The sequence below is a fragment of the Peromyscus californicus genome, unplaced genomic scaffold (assembly GCF_007827085.1).
Source record: "Peromyscus californicus insignis strain IS unplaced genomic scaffold, ASM782708v3 Scaffold_14__1_contigs__length_90479793_seg_2, whole genome shotgun sequence".
Classification (NCBI taxonomy): Eukaryota; Metazoa; Chordata; class Mammalia; order Rodentia; family Cricetidae; genus Peromyscus; species Peromyscus californicus.
In genome coordinates, this window is record NW_026294436.1 from 537,004 (window position 1) to 560,291 (window position 23,288).

At 40.2% G+C, this 23,288-nt stretch overlaps 1 protein-coding gene across 2 annotated transcripts in view; it reads right to left on the bottom strand.

Annotated features, from left to right (window-relative positions):
* The window catches only part of Cntnap5 (contactin associated protein family member 5), a 915,960-nt gene that overhangs the window by 60,832 nt on the left and 831,840 nt on the right, over window positions 1-23,288 (bottom strand). Inside the window, exons 20-21 of one of the 2 annotated variants that reach the window (XM_052736717.1) lie at window positions 9,625-9,755; window positions 2,927-3,011 (exon numbers count right to left, since the gene is read on the bottom strand). In XM_052736717.1, coding sequence (XP_052592677.1) covers window positions 2,927-3,011; window positions 9,625-9,755 — 216 coding nt within the window. The remainder of the gene's footprint in view (window positions 1-2,926; window positions 3,012-9,624; window positions 9,756-23,288) is intronic. The other variant, XR_008217835.1, reaches the window with a different exon arrangement.

Consider the following 23,288-nt stretch of genomic DNA (forward strand, 5'->3'; position numbering starts at 1 on the left):
AAACATTATCAAAAAATGGTTCACATATTATGTTAATTGTAGTTAAGCACACTTGAAGGAATTAAAAAATCAGAAGATTAAAAGTAAATAAAAACTGGCTCCACAATGGCTCTGTGACTGAAGTTCTTGCCATGCAAGCCTGATAAACCTGAATTTAGTTTGGTTTGCTGAACCAAGCACTCAATGGCATGCACCCACATTCACCTCCCCTCCCCCCTCACACACAAACACACACAGAGACAAAGCCATGGGCAAAAACAAAAGGGTTTTATATGCTTAGAATTTATACTGTTTTGACAGCAGTCAACGTTTTTAAAATATGTGCAGGTGAAATTAGAAAGTCCAAAGTTGACCAAATTCAGATCTCAAAGAGTTGAATACATAGAATGTGAAAGAATCAATAGCTGATATGTCTAGAATCTGAGAATTAGTGAATAAAGATGAATTCTGTATGTGACTAGATACAAAGATACATAGGAACTAATTAATAGACTCAGGAAGTATAAAAATATTAAATAGGAAACTTTAATAAGAAATGTACAACCAGACACATACAACTGCACAACATCAACCGATGCACCAAGTTTTTTATTGCTTAAGAACATACAATCAAAGCAGTTCTGTGTGCTGGTGTGGACGAAGTAAGAACTTCCAAAAGTAGAACCAACTAACAAGAGATTTCAAGAGCATCCTCTGAAACCAGGAGACAACTGAGGAGGTGTGTACTCATTGGTAAATTTTGCATTTCAAATCAGCTCATAGGAAGGATAACAGTGATTGTCATGGGCATTTGTGATTTCTACAGTGTGATCTCTCCTCATGTAGACAGTTGCAAGTTCCCATCATAACATCCTGGATGCAGAGCTGGGAGAGCTGTGCATTGGTAGCAGTCATGAACCAGTGCTTCTGCCTCCATACCCAGAGTGCACATGAGCTCTCTCTGTCTCTCCTTCACCTCCCATCTGAAATATAACACCCTTCAGCTGTCTAGCAAAATGATCTTCCAAGACTCAAGGTGAGATAAATACCTTGCTTCAGATGAAAGTTTATAATTCAGGTACTTTAAGACAGAAAAAAATATATATCAAAAAGATTTGGCTCAGAAAGGGGAAAAATGACATTTTTTACAAAGCAGAAATGTCTAAGATACAGAGAACAGGAAGTTAAAACTCACCAGGGCCACATTAGTGAACCAGAATAAACAGCTTCAGAAGCAGCATTTTTATTATGACAGTATTATTATTGGGCTTGTAGGGGGTGGGGTAAGAAATATGCCCATTTAGAAATCATTCATATTGATTGATTCATGTGTCTGTCACCTTGGGAAACTGAAATTGACATTTTCTAGACTTATTGTGCATTTACATTATGTTCTGGAAATGTCATATTTTTAATGAAGAAGACTGGAGAAACAGCGGATCATTGTCCTATCTAAGCTGCTCCACTGTTAGAGAAACACATTTTCTGCAGCCATTTTTCAGAGAATGTCTTCTTTGCCTTGTAAATCTACATTCTGTATGAGTTAGAACCCCTTCTAGTTGGGGATTAGTAGGTAAACGAGAGCACCCCTACATTTCCCACAAAGACCCTCAGAGTTTGTAAGAAGCCATTCCAAAAGGTGCTATCAAGACTCAGAGTTGAGGGCTGCAAAACTTTCATAAGAAAGTGATTTCTTATGTTGTCTATTCCTGCTTAAGATACCCAAAGTTGTAAATGATTTCTAAACTGTACTGTGATCAACACAACCACAGAGAACCTGAGAGAGTCACAAAAATAGCTGACTCAGTAGGAAATAAGGCGACAGGTAGAAGTCCCAATGTACAAGTGATTTCAAAATCTGAAAAAGACTTGCAATTACTAATTTGTAAAGCACAGATCTCCAGATTATATAGATAGTTAAAACAAACAAACAAACACTGGTGCTAGGGAGATGATAGCTTCTTGAAAATCTGAGTTTCAATCCTCAGAACCCAAGTAAAGCCAGACTATCCAGGTATCTGAAATTCCAGTGCTCTTTTGGAATGATAGGAGGAGACAGAATCACTGGAAGCTCATAAACCAGGATGCTCTCCATTTGTGCACAAAGCACAGTACTAACGATCCTGTCTCAAACAAGGTTGTTGATCTCCAAAAGCATCTCGTGCCACATACTTGCCCACAGTCACAATGTGAGTGTGCATACACCACACATTGTACATGTATGCATGTGCAATACTTAAAATTAAACTTAGTTGTGTGTTCTACACAAGGTAATACATGAGTCTAAAAAAGGAAAAAATAAATTAAAAGGAAAGGTTGACCAAATTGTGAACAAAGCAACTGCCTGTTATAAACAAAATATATTCAAGGTCTAAACATTATTGTTAAGGATTGGATATTGTTTAAAATATCCTATTCTTCAGGAATGTATGAAAAGTTCAGTGCTGTACAGGCAATAAACGTTCTCCAATAGAAAGTGAAAATTCACAAAACCTGTATGAGAACAAGAGGGGAACCCACTCTTCTAATGGAGATTTCAATCCTCATCCTGCTGCTCAGCTTCCTACTTCATCCCTTTAGGTTAAAACTAAGGAAATTCAGGTAAAATGTTGGCTTTCTGAAAAAATAATTAATAAATGTAAATTTTAAATTAAAATATTATTTTACTTTTTTTTTACCTTTCTGCCCAATTACTGACACTTAACCAACAAAATAATTACCACAAATAACTAACCATTAACAACGAACTAACCAAACAATAAAGCAGATACAAATGACATTCTGCACCACTGCCATATGTGTGTGTCAAAACCTCTTTCAAAACCTGTATGGAGACTACAGATGGGGGTCATGTCTGCAGCTGTGAATCGCTGACCACACCAACAAAGACTACTAATTTATTAATTTTAACAACATCCATTGAAAAGTATAGAACAGAGAAACAGACCTGTGACTTTGCCTAGAGTAAGTGACCTTGCTGTCCTGAACTCAGCTTCTGGGGAGAAGTTATAGCTGAAGAGTTGCTGGTCCACCTGTAGGAGAACAAAATAATGCCATCAGTCCAGGTTTTCAGAAGGCATAAAGCAATCCCTTTTGTAAACAGCTTACGTTCTTACAAGGGGTAGAGTCTCCTCAGGGGTTTTCTCCCAAGAGAGATTCAAAATGTCCCAGGAGCTGTCCCACAATGCACATAAAGTACCCTTTCTGTCTTCCTTGTAAAATAAGGTCTTTGGCATGCTTACATTCCCTTGGAGATCCTACAGACCTATTGTCAAGTATTTTCTCCCCACTGAGAATTTTTCACCAAATTCTTCGCTGAAAACAAGTAAACAATAGAAGCCCATCTGGTACCTGCTGTGGCACATTAGATGAGACCCAGCAGCACTGCCCATTTTTACTTCTTCCTCCCCTCTGATTCTTACAGTCACCACCATTTTCTCTTCCTCCCTACCCCTGACCTGTTTTCTGGTGTGGACTGCAGAGCTTCCTCATCATGGAACATAGTTTGGTAAGCACTTGAGGAAAGCTGCACATATTGCTGCCACTGACAGAGCTGGCTGATCCCATCCCACTGGCAGGCTCAGCGGAAGTCACCGCTGGGTGCTCCAGGCCTTGATTTCCAGGATCCTCCCTTAGCCATCACCTCTGGCTGCATACACTGCTCCATCCTTGGCTCTGGTTTGCTCCCTCCTCTTTCTCCTTCCTGGGCTGCACCACCAATCTATCTCCATTTTTCTCAATCTAGTCAGAGCCAACAGATTCCTCCAATCTCTATTGTTTGGGGAAGAGTATATATGTATGGACATAAAAGCCAGGGGACAACCCCAGGTGACATTCTTCAGGTGCCTTCCCCTTTTTGGCTGAGACAGGCTCTCTCTTTGGCCCAGAACTTCATCAAATAGGCTAGGCTACCTGTCTAGCCAGCTCTCAGGGATCACCTTGTCTCTCTGTCCTCTCTCAACATCACAGGGATTACAAGCATGTGTTTGTCATCTCTCCTCGATCGTTATAATGCTTCTGGGATCTGAACACAGATCCTCAGGCTGACAAGGCAAACGCTTTATCAACTGCACCCTGACCCCTGCCCTCCAATCTCCACTCTGAACATACAAATGATTCTATCCTCATCATTTTCTACGACATATGCTAGAAATGAAGACAAACAGTAATACAGCGAGGTGAGGGAGTTTGCTCTGCTCGGGGAAAATCAAATGGATCAGGACTAATATCTAATCCTTCCATTCAGTTCCTCCTTTCACAACTCTTTCTGTCCACATCCCTTAAGAGTTACTCTCTTCAGGAACCTCCTGACCTTGTCATTTATCCATGAATTTAGTACAAACTATGACTCATGGTCTATATCACTGTTTTGTGAATTAAACCATAATTTCTTTTTTAGTAAAGAATATATAAAACGGGACACAGATGTATACTTCTAAATGTCTTTCTCTTTACAATGCTATGACATAGTGACAAAGAAGTCACAAAGACGAATAAGTTAGTCAAGCCACATATTATTATATTAACAGTTGTCCATGGCCATGTTGTTTCTGGACTTGGGATCTCTGTCCTTGTTCTCAAATAGTCAGGTTTGTCTATCTGTCCTTGAAAAGGCAATTTTGAACAGCTAAATTAAGATTATGGGGAAAGCCTTGTGGTTTTGGTGGCTGAGTGTCCTTTCTCTCTGACAGGTAGGCAGCATTCCTGAAATGTTCCTTACTGGCCAACCAGGAAATAAGGATCCACCAGGGGACTGCTTTTTGCTGTTGTTGTGTTTGTTTGTTTACAAATGAAGAAAAAGAAATACAGATTGGATTGAGAGTGTAAGGATGGTCCCAAAGACAAGCCTGCTGTCTTTCTGAGCCAACAAACAGACTTAAGGATCAAAACGTGAAGTTCCTGCTCTAGTTTTTCTGCTCTCTTCAGCACTTTGCAAATAGCAAGTGGCTGCTTAGTATTGACTGTAAATTGACTGGTGGAAATTACATAGACAGAGCAGGAAAACACACACATCTCACTGCTCTCTCTGTGTTCCACTTCCTTTTTTCATTTGTGAAGAGCACAGAAAATATAAAGGTACTAAAAATGTTCATATGTAAAACGCTCTACTGAACATGCCCCAGTTTTCCATCAGGACTTCATTAAAAGTCTAAACAAACACAGCTTGTGGGGATAGCTCAATCAGTGAAGTGTTTGCCACAACAGTCCAAGGACCTGAGTTTGGTCCATAAAACCCCTGTAAAATGTCAGGTGGGGTAGCATGTGTTTGTAATCCCATAACTTGGGAAGAAGAGTCAGGGAGATCTCTTGAACTCACTGGAGAGCCAACCTAACCTCCTTTGTGACTTCTATACCAATGAGAGTCTTTGTATCAAAAAACTGTGGAGGAACTGCCCCTCCTCAGGAATGAGACTTGAGGTTGACCTCTGGCCTATACATGGAACTCCCACAGACTATACGAACAGGAAGCTATCATTACAATTCCTACCATTCACCAGTTCAGCAGCTGCACTCCCCACCCAACCCAAACGTGTCAAAGGTGTGACCCCCTCCTCATTTCAGGAATATTGTAACAGGTAAGAGGATAATTTCTAATGGTTTGGAAATTATTTGTGTCATATATCCAACAATTACTCCTGAACTTCCATCTAATTAGAATAACTAATAGTCATTCTTACTTTATCACACAGGCCACATTAAAATGGTCTCCAATGCTGCATCCTAATACCCCCTGAAATTCTCTCCATGGCTCCCCCTGTGGCATGTTTCAATCTTCCTAACTGATTTTTACATTATCACTGCTAAACGTATCTTTCCATACAGGATGATAAGGAGTTCTAAAAGGGAGACTCCAAACAGTATGCTCATTGGTATAGAAATCACAGAGGAGGTTAGGTTGGCTCTCCAGTGAGTTCAAGAAATCTCCCTGACTCTTACTCCCAAGTTATAGGATTACAAACATAAGCTTAAACCCTAAACTCACCCCACCTGTCTTGTTTTAAGAATGAACTTGACACAGCCCAGAGTCACTTGGAAAAGTTTTAATGAGAGATTTCCTACATTGGATTGATCTGTGGATATGTATGTAAGGAATTATCATAAGTTAAAAGATGCAAGAAGACCCAGCCCACTGTGAGCAGCACCATTCTTTAGTAAGGGAGTCCTAAACTCTATGAGAGTAGAGAAACCAAGCTGGACACAAGCAAACAAGTGATCATATATATATATTCATTTCTCTCTGCTCTTGGATGTTGAAGGGAACTAGTTGTTTTAACTTCCTGCCGCCTTGACATCGCTCTTATGGTGGGCTGTAACCTGGAATTATGAGTAAAAAATAACCCCCTTCTGACCCGAAGTTGGTTCTTGTCAGGATATTTAACACAGCAACAGCCATGAAACGAGAACATCCCCCCTTCTCCACAAGGTCACATCAATCTTAATCACACAGCCCCTGCAGCCATGTGGAAGCCATCCACTTAGTTCACAAATGTTCACCGAAGACCTGCTGCTAGGGACTGCTAAGGAGCTAGCTCTGCAGTAATGAATGCAAACCAAGTTCACGTTTTCATCAAACTCACATTCTAGAGGAGGGTTATAGAATATAAATAAATAAATAAACTATATTTATTTCATATCAGATAGGATGGGTTCCGAAGAGAAAACAATAAAATATGTCAAGGCTAATGAGCAGTGCATAGGAAAAACAAGGGAACAGGTTGGAAGTCATCAGGAGAGGTCTGGATAAAGCTACACATTCATTTATTGGGAAATGCATAGTATTCAAAAGTACAAGATTAATTGAAATAAACCATCACATAACTATAGCTACAAAGCCGCAGGAGTCTAACAGAGTCCTGTGTGTACCAATGGATAAGAGAGATAACAGAGGACCCACAAAGAGACAGCAGTGATCAACTAATGGGGTAGAAGAAGCATCAGAGAAGAATGGCACTGTTCAAAACATGCAAGTCAAGTCCCAAAGGGTGGGAGCAATCTCTGTATCGGATGTCAGGAATATGACAGGTAAGGAAAAGGCTGGCATACTACCATGTTGTGTAGCACCCTCCTCCATTGGAGGAAAGCTTGGGTGCAGGGACCATGGAATTGGCCTGGTCTAGCTGCTTTGAGAGGCATGCATTACAGGCTTTTTGGGTTAAAGTCAGTGACTCCTGGGGCACTGTGTGCCTTTCAGTTCCTGAGAAACTAATGCACTCCCTCAGGCAGTAAAGCCTTCAGGCCATTTTGTGTGTGTCTGTATTTTCCCTTAGAAGTCAAGAAAGCATGAAAACTTAAGAGGACAATTGGTATTAGACATTAATCTTGTGTACCTTGTACAGCTTGGAAATGTCATTGTATCTTGGCAACAACTGTATTGATCCTGGCAACTGGTACTATATTCTCTTTCTGATAAGGGTATAAAAAGTCAAACTTTCTCAATAAAATTGTCCGTGCCTCAGTCTTGCTCTGGCCCCTCCAACCCAAGTCTGGTTTTATGCCTTGACAAGCCATATCAGGTGACCTTGGCTCAGTAAGGAAGTGTGGCACTTACACCTGGGGAAATAGGACAGTACATCCTACCAGGAAGCTCATTAAACTTGTTAAGTAAATGACTCAAAGGTTTCAGGAAGTCCCTGAAACTGACCAGATACACTAGAGATAGGCCCTTAGCTCCCCAAACTGACTTCCTTAAAACAAGAACTTTCCTACCTATTGATCTGCATGCCAGGTTTCCTCAGGTTGCCACCCACGCTGGAGTGGATTGTAGTGATGTATCTGTTTTTAAATTACGTTTGCTCTGTAACCCCTCAACTATTCTCCCATTAGTAATCTCAATAAATCTAAAAATTCTCCTGTTAGTAATCTGACTGGTTCACTAATTGGGTTTAGTGGCATCCTTATATTTGTTTGCTGTTTGTTCTCTATGTGGAGTGAGTAGTCATTTGTTCATGCCTCCCCAGAAATATTTCACACACTACTATACCACTGGGATCTGCAAATATAATAACCCCATTTATATCTTGAGCAGTACAGTTTTTGTGTAACATGCTGGGACTATGGGGAAGGAAAGTATAATAGTTAATTTTGATTGTCAACTACATGGAATTTAGAATTATCATGGAAATAAACTTCTAGGCATATCTGTGCATGAGTTTCTAGATTAGATTGAGTTGGAAAGACCCACCTCAAATGTGTGTGGCACCATTCCAAAAACTGGGATTCTTGAATAAGTAAAAAGTAGAAAGTGAGCTGAATACCTTCATTCAACTCTCTCTGATAACTGACTAAGAATGGAATGTGACCAGCTGCCTCATGCTACTGTTACAATATCAGACTGCACTCTCAAACTGCAAGCCAGAATCATTTAAACTGTTTCTTAGGGATTTTGTCATAGCAATGAATAAACTAACTAACATAGAAGTTACACTTTGGAAATTGGTATATATCAAATTTTCCAAGAAATTTGAAAATAAAATGATAAAGTCTAGCAATATGTAAAACTGGTGAGAAATGAGTTTCTTTCCTTGAGCCAGAACGATCTTGGTTGATTTGTTTGCTTGCTTATTTTTGATGCATTACATAGGCTGTGCTTCAGGGTGCCAATTGATGGAGCTGGAAAGGTGGTAAAAAGGATAGAAGACAGGAGGATGTTGGAGGTGTGCTTGTGAGAGGGTCATGAGATCTGACTCACAGGTAGTAGGACAAGTCTTAGAGTGCTGAGATATTGAGGCCAGGCATGGGAGGGAGAGAGCACACAAGCCCCCAGGTCCAGGTAAGAGGAGCTAGGGTAGGAGGAGATAGGCTAATGAAAATGTGTGATGTCTCTTCTAAAGAATACATTGTTCACAGAGGAAGACAGCAAAGTCATCTTCTGATAGGGCCAATATCATTGCACCTGTTGCTGGCCAGCAAAGAAAAGGGCATTTTAAGTGATAAATGGGGAGAACACATATTAATGGATTAAACTCACCTATGCATACTGGTGATTGCTAAGCTGATGAACATTCTCTCTTTAGGTTTTGATCAAAGAGGGGTCATCTAGGTTTGACTGGACTTCATTGGGATCTGCCCTACCATGCTGTTGGCTCTATACAGAGTCACTAATCTTTCAGAGAAGCCTATCACACTCTGTTTTCTCTGATAGCTATGCCTGTGCTCATATGAACCATCCAAGAACCTTTTCTACCCAGTCAGCTCTTCCTTGTCGTCAAGACCCAGTTTGCACTAGGAAGGAAGTAGTGATGTGTAGAGGAGACCTGTGCCTTCCTGAGGGCCTCCACATCACCTGTTCCCTCTTCTGTACTCTATGCCCACTACAGTCTTCTGTACTTTCCTCTTTGCATGAATCCCTTCGTAACTCAATCTGGTTAAGACCTGATTAAACTTGAGCACAACTAGAATTGACAGTGCTTTCTCTTCCTCTCCAGTAGTTTGTGATGGATTAGCTCTAGTTGGGGATTCACAAATTTGCATTTCTAGCTGTTTCCTGGGTGATGACAGTGCCAGTGAGAAGGAGCATGGCTCAGGGCTGGACTGGCATCCCGGGCAACTCTACACTACAGTATGTGCCTGGACTTAGGAGCTCAGACATGTTTGATGGAGAAGCCTTGGCTTGTAGGCTGAGTGGAAAGATGAGAAGTGAAATACCTGAATGGAAAGCTCTGGCCCCTCTCGGCTAATCTTCACCTGATGCACCCTTCTGTTGGCCAAGTTCTCTGTGCTGATGGTGAACACATGACTTTCTTCCTTGTTTAGCCGATAGCGAACTTGTAAACTTCCTTGAAAGCAAAGAAGTGGGGAAGGATTAGAACTAAGAATAGCAAACACAACATAGAAAGATGTGATTAAATTGTTCATGAATTGGTCACTTTGTTTCTGTTTCCTGAGTCTCAATGACTCAGCATTAAACTTTTGTAAAATCAGTATGTTCATCAGAGTTGAAATACAAACTTCTGAATATAGCTACTAAATAAAGTGAGTGTGTCTTTGTATTGATCTTGTTGTTGTTTTCTATATGTGCCATTTTAAATTAAAATTCTAGTTTGAGATCAGCATTGTGGTGTAGACTTGTAATTTCATCTCTTTGGAGGCTGAGACAGGAGGATCAGGGTTACAGGCCAGCTGGACTATAGAGTAACCCTGCCTCAAAAAGGCAACTAGAAGAAAGAATAGGGAGAGAGGGGAGGAAATACCAGAAAAGAGAGAGGGAGAGGGGAGGGGAGGAGAGGAAGTAAGAAGTCCACTTTGACAAGCACACCCACAGACCTGTTTTGTAATTGGAATGAATGTGAGATCATGAGCATGACTTGATTATTCTCATGACATGATTCTCTCGAAATCACCTTCCTCCTTCTGAGCTTGAGAAAGAGGAAACCTACCCTTTCCCACCCACTGATGTGTAATACAATGTTTCAGTTTAAGTGTGGTCTGACTAAGATGTGGTGACCAACCTAAACCTTCATGGTCCCTTGGGAAATTCAAATTTTACCAGGAGAGTGTTTTTCAAGCGACTGTTCACTATCCATGAGTTCAGGAAATCAATCTGCTGAATCTCAACCTCAGAGGCTACAAAATGGATGGAAACTAAAGGGGATTTAAGAGAGTCTGGAAACACATAGGAAGGAGGGAGAGAAGAGGATTGAGGGGCTAAGGAAGACAAAGCATTGCAGCATAAGCAGAATGGCTACTTTAGGGTGAGTATCCTTTGTCAATTTGATAGCTACTCTACATGAAAAGTGCCATGGAAGGGAAACATTCACTGGCTTCTTTATCCCAGGCATGTCTTCCCATTTCACCTCTCCAACATGGCTAGTGAGTGGCCCAGGTTGCTCTGTCTACTCTGAGGGTTCATGTGTACTGAACAGTTGGAGTCTTCCTCAGACACCAGAAGCTCTCTCCTTGAGTACACAAGAGAGCACACAATGCTGAGAACAGAGTACAGTATCATACTCTGAGGGGCATTAAAGAGAAAATACATTCACTCAGATTTGGGCCAAATATGATTCTGATCCATCCCTTCACATCCTCCCATTTCTGTGACCTGCCTAGACTGACTCATTTTCCCATTGCCAACAATCATAGAAAAACAACAGGGCTTGTGTTCAAGATGGATATTCTTAGTCATCATGCCAGTGTTTGAATCCTCTTTTCCTTTCTCTGCTTCTTTCTGTGTTTGTTAATATTCATTGTCTCTCTCTTCTCTAGGGTTCTCTATCACCACACTCCTCCCTCAGGCCTACACAATCGTAAGCACTTTAGGTTTACAGTCCCAGAGGTAGCAAACTGTCACAGGAAATGCTCTGTCAATATAACAAACTAAAGAATTGGCTAAGTGCCAGGTCAGAAGTGCATTGGGAACAATGCATCATACTGCATTTATCTCCCACTTGGTCTCATTTTTCTCTCTAGCCGACATTAGCAGTGCTGTGCATAAATGGGATACTTCCTCTGCATGAATATGGGCAGAGATTTTCTGTTTACAATATGGAAATTAAAAATAAAAGTGATTTTTGAGATGCAGTTATCTCCTCCTCTCCAAATATGTTCCTGAAATAAGCATTTGTAATAGAATGCACTCTGGTCACCAGCAAGTACCTCATAAAATTTTAGTGGGTTCTTTTAATGTTAATACACTCAAATTTTATCTATCTTCTTTTTTCTTCCATTTTTATACCTTTGAGCCAAATTTATACCTTTATTCCCTTCTGTGTGTGAGAACCTCACAAAGTTATCATCAATACTACTTAGAAAAGTAATAGTGATGTCTGGTGAGATGTCTCAGCAGGTAACTGTGTTTGACTACCTGCATTCTATTCCTGGGCCCCACAATGGGAGAATTGACTCTCAAAAGTTGTTTTCTGACTTCTACATAAATGGCACGGCACAATGAACACTCATACAGAACACACACAATGAATATATTAATATGATAAAAAGTATTTAATTGAAAATAATAGTGCAAAACTTATACTAAAAACAAACAAACAAACAAAACTCTAGAACTAAACATCACAATGAGGATCCTTCTTCAAAAGAATCACATTCTAAATAATAACCTCGTCAAACTGGACAGAATTACATTGCTTGCCTTACTAAGCAAATTCACCATGATTGAGTTCCTGCCTTCCATGTTCATCTAGAAAGGTTTTTCTCTTAATTTTATAGATATAAAAAAACAAATGAAAGTTTTCAAAATTGAAGAACTTCTTAAAATATTTACTTAATAATTTTTAGAGTCAGGTGTAGCATCTACATCTTAGCTGTTTCAACACTCATGGGTTTTCTTTAGAATGCAATAGTACTGAATAGCCAGCCATCCCTTTCCAGAGGGGCCTTCAGTGAGGAGAAGCTTTCACATTAGGCTCCTTGCTCCTCATCCTTCAGAATTCATCTTGATGTTTCCATTGGGAAACTACCTAGATTCTTTAAGCTCATAGACCTGTCTATCTTTACCCTAGCATACACTGTGGTATATTGATTATAATCTGCATATTGTGTAGAGGTCAGAATATAGTTTTGGGGTGTGTGTGTGTGATGTTTATTTGTATGTATATGTAGTGTGCATATAACCCACTGTGCATATCCATTTGTGCACCTGTACAGGCTAAAGGTCTAGAGTAATAGTCTTCCTTGGTTTATCTCCTCCTACTTTTTGCCTTAAAAAGATGCTAGCCATTGTGTTTAATTCCCAGTATAATCCAGTAGGATTTCATCTTAACTAAGTATATCAGTTCATATTCTATTTACAAATGTCATTCTAAATTCTGTAAAGATGTTAAACTGGCTTGAAGACTTTAAAAATTAGATTTAGTGTCAATATAATTAAATATTTTTGGTTAGTGAATTTTGCTTCAGGATCTGTCGTAACTATTGAATTCATCCTTTTCTATTCAGTCATTGAAGTTATTGAGACTAAGGTTATAGCTCAGTGATGGAGTACTGTGGTTAACACTCACAAGGCCATGTGATCCCTAGCATGGCAAAAAACAGCAACCACAATAGAAAAAGCAAAATCACATGTGTATTATTATTTTATATCAAATTCAAATAGAAGGGAATTAAAATCTGTGAAACTAATCTTAACATGTGAACATTAATCATTTTATAGAGCTCTTCTCTTACATTTATTTATGACTTACATTACAATTTAAGTTTCATCATGCTTGCCTCCTCTTAGATCCCACCATAAAAACACAAAGTGTGGTTTAGAAGCCTTGAGATCAATGTGCAAAATAATGCCACTCTGGTTTCACAAAACAGACCAGAAAAAATACACCTACCTTGAGAAACTACATAAGCCCATTCTTAAGCTAAACCCATTTTCCAGGGCTTATATTCACACTGGCTAGTACAAGTGATGGTTGGATGCAGTGATATAGTTATAAAAATCTAGAAGACCCATAAATTCTCTTAAAAAACTGCATAGATTGGAAGAATTACTATCATAAAATGTTCATACTGCTCAAGGCAAATTACAGATTGACTAAAATATGTATCAAAATTGTAGTCATAATATTTAATAAAATAGACTCCTAAATTCATATGGAACTGAAAAGACCCTAAAGGATAAAAAGAATTTTGAGAAACAAAAGCAACACAAAAGACCCTAAGGAGTAAACAGAATTTTGAGAAACAAAAATAAAGCTATCATGGGTGTAAAATAATATGGAAAATCAATAGTATTCACAACAGAATGGTCCTGTCTTAGAATTAAACATCTAGATCTATGTAACAGAATAAAGAGCTCATAGCTAAACATACACACACAAAGAAAAGTACCCAATGATTGAAATATTTTTGTTTTTCTCTTGAGCATTTCATAGATGTACTCTGATCATGTCCACCCCACACTGACTCTTGTAACTCTTCCCTGACTAAGTCTTGACAAATCTCAAAGAACACGTAAAGGGACATGGCCCGCCTCTTTAGTAAATAACGATGAAAGAACTAATGAAGCTCCCACAAAAGAACAAAATGAGATATCTTTTAGAACACATTCAGAAGCTGACCTAGAACATATTAAAAGCTAAACTTTATGATCTAAAACTAAAAAACTCCCAGAGAAAAAAATGAAAAACATTTCTTAAAACTATGAATTCAAAATTAAAGGTTATAATAGCCAGAAGATAAGGTGGACTGCATCAGATGGAGATGCTTCTTGGCTTCCTAGGGCCAGGGCCAGCCAGATGGTCAGCTATGACAGTCACTGCTGAGCAAGCCTGATGAGTTCAAGCTCCAGAACCCATGGGGGAAGGAGAGAACAGACTCCTGAAGGCTGTCCTCTCATTGCTCAAGTTCACCTTGGCACAGGCACTTACACTTAATACATACTTCATGGACCCACATACACACAAATAATACATGAATTGAATATCATTTTAAAGCTCATGTCCAGCATACAGAATAACCAATATAAGAAAATGGTGACCAACAAAATCGAAAAAAAAAATCACCTCAAAACAGATTATATAGCAGAGTCTACAAACATCCAAACACATAAAGATTTTACTACTCAGCGGCCATACAAAATACACAATCTGGATGAAATGGACACATCCTGAATGGATATTTTTCAAAGAAAACACACATTGTCTAAAGGGAATAAACAGTACTCAAGCAGCTGGCGGTGGTGGTGCACACCTTTAATCCCAGCACATGTGAGGTAAAGGCAGGTGGATCACTGTGAGTTTGATGCCAGCCTGTTCTACAGAGTGAGTTTCAGAACAGCCAGTGCTGTTACACACAGAAATCCTGTCTGAAAAAGAAAAACCCAGAAAACCCAAAAATGCTCAACCCTCATCAAAAAGTGTGAATCTAAACCATACTGAGATATGATCTTACACTCACTGGCACGGGTTTTACTGAAATGACAAGAGATCACAAAAGTTTGCAAGACAATAAAGAAAGAGGAACTCCTACAGACTATGCATGAAATATACATTGTAGATGTAACCAACGATCTTATTAAATAAGAAACACAGAGAAGATTCAGAGAAGAAAGCCAAGCGGTCAGAGCTAAGAGCCTCACCCTTCCTGATTCAGGGATCCTCTTCAGCCAAGAGAGCTCTCCGAAAAAAGGGGCCTACTTCCTGTGTGTATGTCTTTATATACTCTAGCTGTTCTGCCTTCTCATTGGTTGTAAACCCGAACATGTGACTGCCTCGTCACTGCCTGAATGTACTGCCCTCCAGGTCCTTAAAGGCGTGCGCCACCGCCGCCACGCACTTGCTATGGCTCTAATAGCTCTGACCCCCAGGCAACTTTATTTATTAACATACAATTAAAATCACATTTCAGTATAAGTAAAATACCACCACAATACATCATACAGCTTTTTGGAAAATAAGTTGGTATTTGTGTCTTAGTGTTTAAAATACAGGTGTGATGAGTTGGCTCAGTCAATAAAGGTGCTTGCTGCTAAGGTAGAAGAACTGAGTTTGATCCCCAGGAAACAGGTGGTAGATAGAGAAACTGATTCATCCAAGTTGTCCTCTGACTTCTGTATATGCACTGTCATAGCATGTGCAAACACACACACACACACACACACACACACACACACACACACACACACACATCAAGTAAATACACAAAAAATAAATGTATTGAAAATTTTTTGAATGCAACTACCATGTGATTCAGCTATCTAATATATATTATATTTTATATATTATATATTCATATGTTATACATATAAAATGGGAATAAAATGAAGATTCCAAAGAGATACCTGCCTCCCACGTGCTTTTCTGCATGAGAGACATACTCCAAATATTCAACTAAGTCCTTGCCCTTCAAGTCTGCTGAGGCATGACTGAAGGAAATGTGGCTTATGTATACAGTATCTTGTAGAAAAAGAAGGACAACTTTCCATTTGTAACATGAATGTGCCTGGGTGCATTCTGATAAGTGGAACAGCACAGAGACAGAAAGACTGCACAGGTTCTCACTAACACTGGACTCTGAAAATGTCGATCCCATAGACTCACTGAAAGGAGAGGCGATAAGTACAGACTGAGACAGAGATGTTGATCAAAGAGCACATCCGTCCAGCTACAGGAAGAAGAACAAGTTTTGGGGAGAGAATACATTTATAGCTGGAAATGGAACTGTTAATTTTTTCTATACATATATTTAATCATCAAAAATAAATAACTGCAACAATAAGAAAGCCTCTAGTTTAGTTAGAATAAGGACCCGAGTAAACAGCCAAATTTCCCAAGGAAGATTTTTTTTATACTCATAGCCTGATAATATGATGAAAATCTTATAAACCCCCCTTAATGACAATTAGAATTTCAGCTCTAGACACCACCACTCACCCACTAGAATAAAAATGAATACAAAGGCACAAACCCCTCTCTCCATTTGTGTGTGATTTCTATTGTGGATAAGAGTTCCAAGAGGGAAGGGTGACAGTCATTAGGAAGCCTAACTAAGCACTGGATTGGTATTTACAGACATGGTGTCCATGGGAACAGGGACAATATGCTGAGGTAAACTGTAGCATTATCAAAGGATTGTACTAGTTTGGGACCAGGAACCAAGAAATGTCCATATCTTACCATGGCCTAGTCACACTCCCTGTGGACAAGGATACTGTGTCTCCCATACAAAGTTATAGGAAGGATAACAACTCTTTTTCCCCCTCTTTTTTAATTAACTAAATTCATTCTTTTTTTATGTCCTAATTGCAGTTCCCCCCCACTCCTCTCCTTGCATTTCCTCCCCCCACCTCCCCTTCCTCTCCTCACCTCCATCATGAGACCACTCCTCCTCTGTTCCTGTTCAGAAAGGGGCAGGCCTCCCATGGGTGTCAACAAAGCATGGCGTATCAAGTTCAGGTAAGACTAAGCTCCTCCCCTCGTATTAAGGCTTGGTAAGGCAACTCAGTACGAGGAATAGGTTCCCCAAACCTGCCAAAGCATCAGGGACAGGCCCTGCTCCCATTGTCAGGAGTCCCACAAGTAGACCAAGCTACACAACTGTCACACATATGTAGAGGGACTAGGTCATCCCATGTGGGCTCCTTAGCAGTCAGTCCAGTGTCTGTGAGTTCCTATGAACCCAGGTTATGGAACTGTTCATTTAACTGCATCACTTATTATAGAATCATAATTTATTTACTCTGCACACACTGAATATTTGTCGACTTAAAGAAGTAAGATGGGGAACAGGAATGATGTCTTAGCACTTACAAGCATGTGCTGCTTTCACAGAAGACCTGAGCTCAGTTCCCAGCACCCTTGTGAGGCAGCTCACAGCTGCCTGGAACTCTAGTTTCAGGAACCTAATGGCCTTTTCTGGCCTCTGAAGGCCCCTGCACATATGTGCACACAAACACACATACACACACATGCACACACACTCATACACATATATACACACAAATGCACATACACACATGCACACACACTCATACACATGCACAAACACAAATGCACACACACACACACACAAGCACACACACTATTTAAATATAAAGAAATCTTTAAACATACAGTGAGATTACTCTGCTTTTAAAAAACCTAATATTTAGAAGCTTATTGGCAAAGCTGTAGTTTGTAGAAATTATAGTCACCTTTGGAACAAAGGTAAATATTAAGGTTATTTCACACAATTTCTATCTTGCATCAGGGAAGAGCAGGTTAATTGGAAGAAAATCAGTCACCCAGGAGCTCTTTGAGTATTTCTCCTGAATTAGTAACTTCAATGCTCTAAGCTTCCTTCATCCACTCTGCTCTCATGGCTTTCTTGGGCTCAATTCATTCCTTATTCAAAACAACCTTGAAAATCCTTAGAGGAAGTCATAAGCAGAGACAAGGCCTCCAGCGAATTCAGTGGATGGGCTCCGGTTTACTTCATTCAGCCATACTCTAAGCACTTTAATAAGAAACAATTATCTTCTTCTATTTCACTGCTTCTGTTTACGCTAGCACAAAATATCCCACAACCTGTCCTACCTTTAGCTCAAAACGTGTTTGCATAGAATCAAATCTCATTACTGCAACTAAATGCAGACAGTTGCCACTTTCCTGTGGCACTCCATTCCTAACTATTTTCTTATGTCCTGGTTTACAGAATAGGAGCCTTTCTTGAATGGCAGGAAATATGTTGAATGATGAAATTACAAGTTTCTTTAATTTTAATTTCTCCCTTGATAAGTATTGGATTTCAACAATTGATTTGACACAATCTGAAATCATCTAGAAAGAGAGACTTAATGGAAGAATTCTCTAGATCAGCTTAGCCTGAAGGTAGGTCTTGGAGAGTGGGCTGTCTTCACTTTTTTTTTTTTTTTTTTTTAGATTTATTTTATTTTATTTTATTTTTTTTTAATTTATTTTGCAATACAATTCAGTTCTACATATCAGTCACGGATTCCCTTGTTCTCCCCCCTCCCGTCCCCCTCACCTTCCCCCCAACGCCCCCCCCCATTCCCATCTCCTCCAGGGCAAAGCCTTCCCCACAGACTGAGGTCAACCTGGTAGACTCAGTCCAGGTAGGTCTAGTCCCCTCCTCCCAGGCCAAGGCAAACAATCCTGCATAGGCCCCAGGTTTCAAACAGCCAACTCATGCAATGAGCACAAGATCTGGTCCCACTGCCTGGATGCCTCCCAAACAGATCAAGCCAATCAACTGTCTCACCCATTCGGAGGGCCTGATCCAGTGTGGACCCCTCAGCCATTGGTTCATAGTTCATGTGTTTCCATTCATTTGGCTATTTGTCCCTGTGCTTTATCCAACCTTGGTCTCAACAATTCTCGCTCATATAAACCCTCCTCATTCTCGTTAATTGGACTCCCAGAGATCCACCCAGGGCCTAGTCATGGATCTCTGCATCCAGATCCCTCAGTAGTTGGATGAGGTTTCTAGCACAACAATTAGGGTGTTTGGCCATCCCATCACCAGAGTAGGTCAGTTCGGGCTGTCTCTCGACCATTGCCAGCAGTCTGTTGTGTGGGTATCTTTGTGGATTTCTGTGGGCCTCTCTAGCACTTTGCTTCTTCCTGTTCTCATGTGGTCTTCATTTACCATGGTCTCCTATTCCTTGTTCTCCCTCTCTGTTGTTGATCCAGCTGGGATCTCCCGCTCCCCCAAGCTCTCTTTCCCTCGACCCTCGCCTTTCATTACCCCCACTCATGTCCAGGCTGTTCATGTAGATCTCATTCCATTTCTCTGTCATTGGGCGATCCCTGTGTCTTTCTTGGGGTCCTGTTTTCCGGGTAGCCTCCCTGGTGATGTGAGTAGCAGACAATTCATCCTTGTTTCATGTCTAGTATCCTGCTATCTAGAAAAAATCATCCTGAGTGAGGTAACCCAGACTCAGAAAGACAAACATGTCTTCACTTTTAATTCATGTGAGAGGACCCAGCCCACTTTGAGTGACAGCATTTCTGAGGCAGGGGATACTGAACTATATGCATAGGAGAGGAAAAAGCAAGCATTTCTCTCTGTTCTTGACTGTGGACACAGTGGGAATAGCTTCCCTCACCTGTCTCTACAGTGATGGGCTGTAACGTAGAACTGTATGCTGCAGAAACCCCTTTCTGCCATAAGCTGCTTTCGGCCCGTGTGTTTTATCACAGAAACAGAAATGGAGCTAGAGCAGGTATGAACAAATCCAGTCCAGCTCTCTGCTTCACATCTATGCTCTCAGCTCAGTCTTCACCACATGTATATGAGACACTGGTCCCATGGGAGAGACTTGGTGATCCTTTATGTGCTTAGAGATCACATTAAGCTACTAAAGATATGTCTTTCTTTTTTTGGAGACCAAATTAGAATTCACTTCCATTAAGAAGAAAACATTTCTCCTATTTGTTTATGATTTATGTGATTTGAAGGCAGCAGTCATTAGGACTCAATGTACTAATTAGTCTTTGAAGTAGTCCCAATGAGGCAGCTTTGTGAATTTCACATTACACTTTATGATCCCCTTTCTTTTGACTATAGACACTCTTCATAACAACACTTAAAACTTTAAAATATTTGGCAGTAATATCACTCATGTGTGTCTTTGAGTACTCTTTGTTTCAATGGCCACAGACAGTGATCAAAGGAAGGAATATTGGGTGACCATCTGAGGCTTGTTGCCTCCTTGCTGGAATGCTCCTCAGATGTCCTACTTCTCTCTCACAAGGAACTCCCTCCTATGTTCTTATCTTTTGTCTTGTGCAGGGTTCAGCATGTGCAGGTCATCTATTGACACATTCCATTCAAGGTGGACATCCCTTTGCATGCATAGTATACAAGAACCAGCTCATAAGCAAGGCACCATTGAGCCATGGAGAGCTATAGCAGTCATTACACGGTGGTCAAAAGAAATATTATAAGGAAGCTGATCCAGGTCTGGACAAAGAAATCACAAAAGATGTTTCAGAGTAAAAAAATTCTGAGTTGGTGTCTGGAAGACCATGTAAAATTTAGCAGTAGGGGGCTGAAAAAAAGGCTTAGTCTGTAATGTGCTTGCTAGAAAAGCATGATAACTTTTTTCTTTTATTTACAGCATCAATGTAAAATCTGGCACAAGGCACATATCTGCAACCTCAGTGCTAGATGAAGTGGAAACATGTGGATCCCTAGTTAGCTGGCCAACCAGCCCACCCACTCAAAGAGTTTCAATTTATGATAGATCCTGTCTAAGAAAATAAGCATGTGGAGAGACATAAAGGAAGACACAGACTTCCACTACTGACCTCCAAATCCATACACACATGTGCACATAAACACAAACATGTACACATGTATAGCACACACCAACACACATACACACACCAAGCACACACAAGAAATAGAACTAGAATGTTTTACTAGAGGAAAGAATATGTAAAAATCATCTTAATAGGGATACTTAGCGACAGTTAAGTGGGAAAGAGCACTTGTGCAAGCATGGGGACCTGAGTTTGAAACCCCAGCACTCACATAAAATCTGAGTATGGAAATAATTGCATATAATCAAAGCACATTTAGGGTACACAGACAGGCAGATCTTGGGAGGTCTCTTCAGTCAGCTTTGAGTTCAGTGAGACACCCTGTATCTAGTTGCCAGTCAGTCAGGCTGCAAGAATCTCCTATCATGCCTGGGTCATCCTTCCTTCACCAATTTCATACATCTTTTTTGGGACCTATTAACTACTGGTGCTGGAATCCAGCACATCACCATCAAGCCACAACCTTTCCTTTCTCATTCATCCCCATGATCTCACATTTAAAACATAAATAACTTGAAAAATCCAATAGTCTTTACAAATTCAAACTCATTAAAATTTCAATCGCTTTAAAATATCCAGTGTCTTTAAAACTCCAAACATTTTTTAATTCAAAATATTTTCATTGTGTACTCTTGTAAAAATCAAAGTTAAGTTAAACACTTTCTTACTTCAAAAAGGAAGAACTGGACATAGTCACAATCTGAACCTAGTAAAACCAAACTCACTACAGTGTAAATAACTCATCCTAATGTCTGGGGTCTTGTCATGATCTTCTAGTCATGATCTTCCTCCAAAGGGCTTGGGTCACTTCTTTGACTCTGCTTTCTTCAGCACACAGGTTGTCTTCTAGGTTTAGACTGGCTCTACTCCATGCCTGCTGCTTTCCTTGGTGGCCATCCCATGTTACTGGGGCCAAAATGCTGGCATTTTCTTCTGCAGCTAGGCTGCACTTTCACTAATAGTGGCTTCAAGACTCTCTTTAGGGACTCCACAGCTGGCATAGTGTCAAGCCTCAGATGCTCTTGATGACCCTTTTATGCTACAAAACCAGTACCACCTGGATGATTCTTATACTACTAAGTTTGGCTGACAAAAGGAGGAACAACATTGGCATTTCTGGAACATAGCTTCTGTAAACTGACCCTGAGGAAATACTTCCCAGATGATGCTAGTATCTTCTTAATCATGACAGATTCTTCAGCCCCAGCTGACCAGCATCATTATCCCAACAAATCAAATGTTTCACTTTAGTGGCTTTGTATTTAGTTAATCAGCCAGTTCTTCAGCTCCTGAACCACAGCTAACCTTCAGCTAACCTGAACTGAAGTTTCTTAACTCAAATGTCCTGGTAGAGCCTTGCTTCCCTCTGAAACTTCACAAGCCAGGCCTCCATCATCTGCACTGCTCTCAACGTTCTTATCTCCCAAGCTCCTACAGAGCATCTTGCTAAGCTCTCAACACTCAATGGCTTTTCTAGTCCAAAGTGCTGAGGTCCTTCCACAATCCTCCCCAAAACATGATCAGGTCTGTCACAGCAATTTCCCACTCCTGGTACCAATTGTCTTAGTTAGGGTTAATATTGCCATGATAAAATGCCATGACCAAAAGAAAATCAGAGAGGAAAAGGTTTATTTGACTTATATTTTTACATCTTAGTACATCATTGAAGGAAACCAGGACAAGAACTCAAACAGGGTAGGATCCTAGAAGCAGGAGCTAAACCAGAGGGCATGAAGGCGTATTTCTTACTGTCTTGCTATTCATGGCTTACACAGTCTACTTTCTTATAGAACCCAGGTCCATCAGCCCAGGGATGGAACACACACAGTGGTTGGGCCCCCTGGCATTTCTTAATCACAGATTAAGAAAATGACTTACAGGCTTGCCTACAGCCTGATCTTGTGGAGACATATTCTTAATTGGAGTTCCCTCCTATGAGGTGACTTTAGTTTTTGTAAAGTTGACATAAAATTATCCAACATAGAAGCATTAAAAATACGTTTTCTGGGGAATTAGGGAGATGGCTCATGGGTAGAAGTGTTTGCTGAGATGACTTCTGGCTTTTACACACACACACACACACACACACACACACACACACACACACACACACCTCCTGGGTTTAACATGATTTCACTTGTTAAGTGGTATGAAAGGTGTAGCTTGGTCGGAATAAAATCCACATATCTGGGCCTTGTATCTTCTCAGTGTCTGTTAGCACTACAATAGTGTTCTGCCAAGTATGGAGAAGACAAAGTAATTTGAGCTGGCTTCAGGCATTTCCATAAATGAAAATATAAATGACGGTCAATTATAGATGACTTCCTAAACCACTTTCTGAAATCATTAACACACAGAATAACTAGCTCTTAAATAGCTTCAGGCATTTCCCACATGCAGCACAGCCATCATCACATAGCCATATTGTTTTGCTTGTTGTCATGGAGTCAATTCATTACTGAGCTTCTTGGAGTAAGAGGGAGGGAGAATTGCAGCAAGTTCAGATTCTGAAATCTACCTATGCAGAGATGAGGACCCCATCCAGGATGTTGTTCTTTTTTGATCCATTATTCTGTGTAACTTAACCTTCCTTGGAAA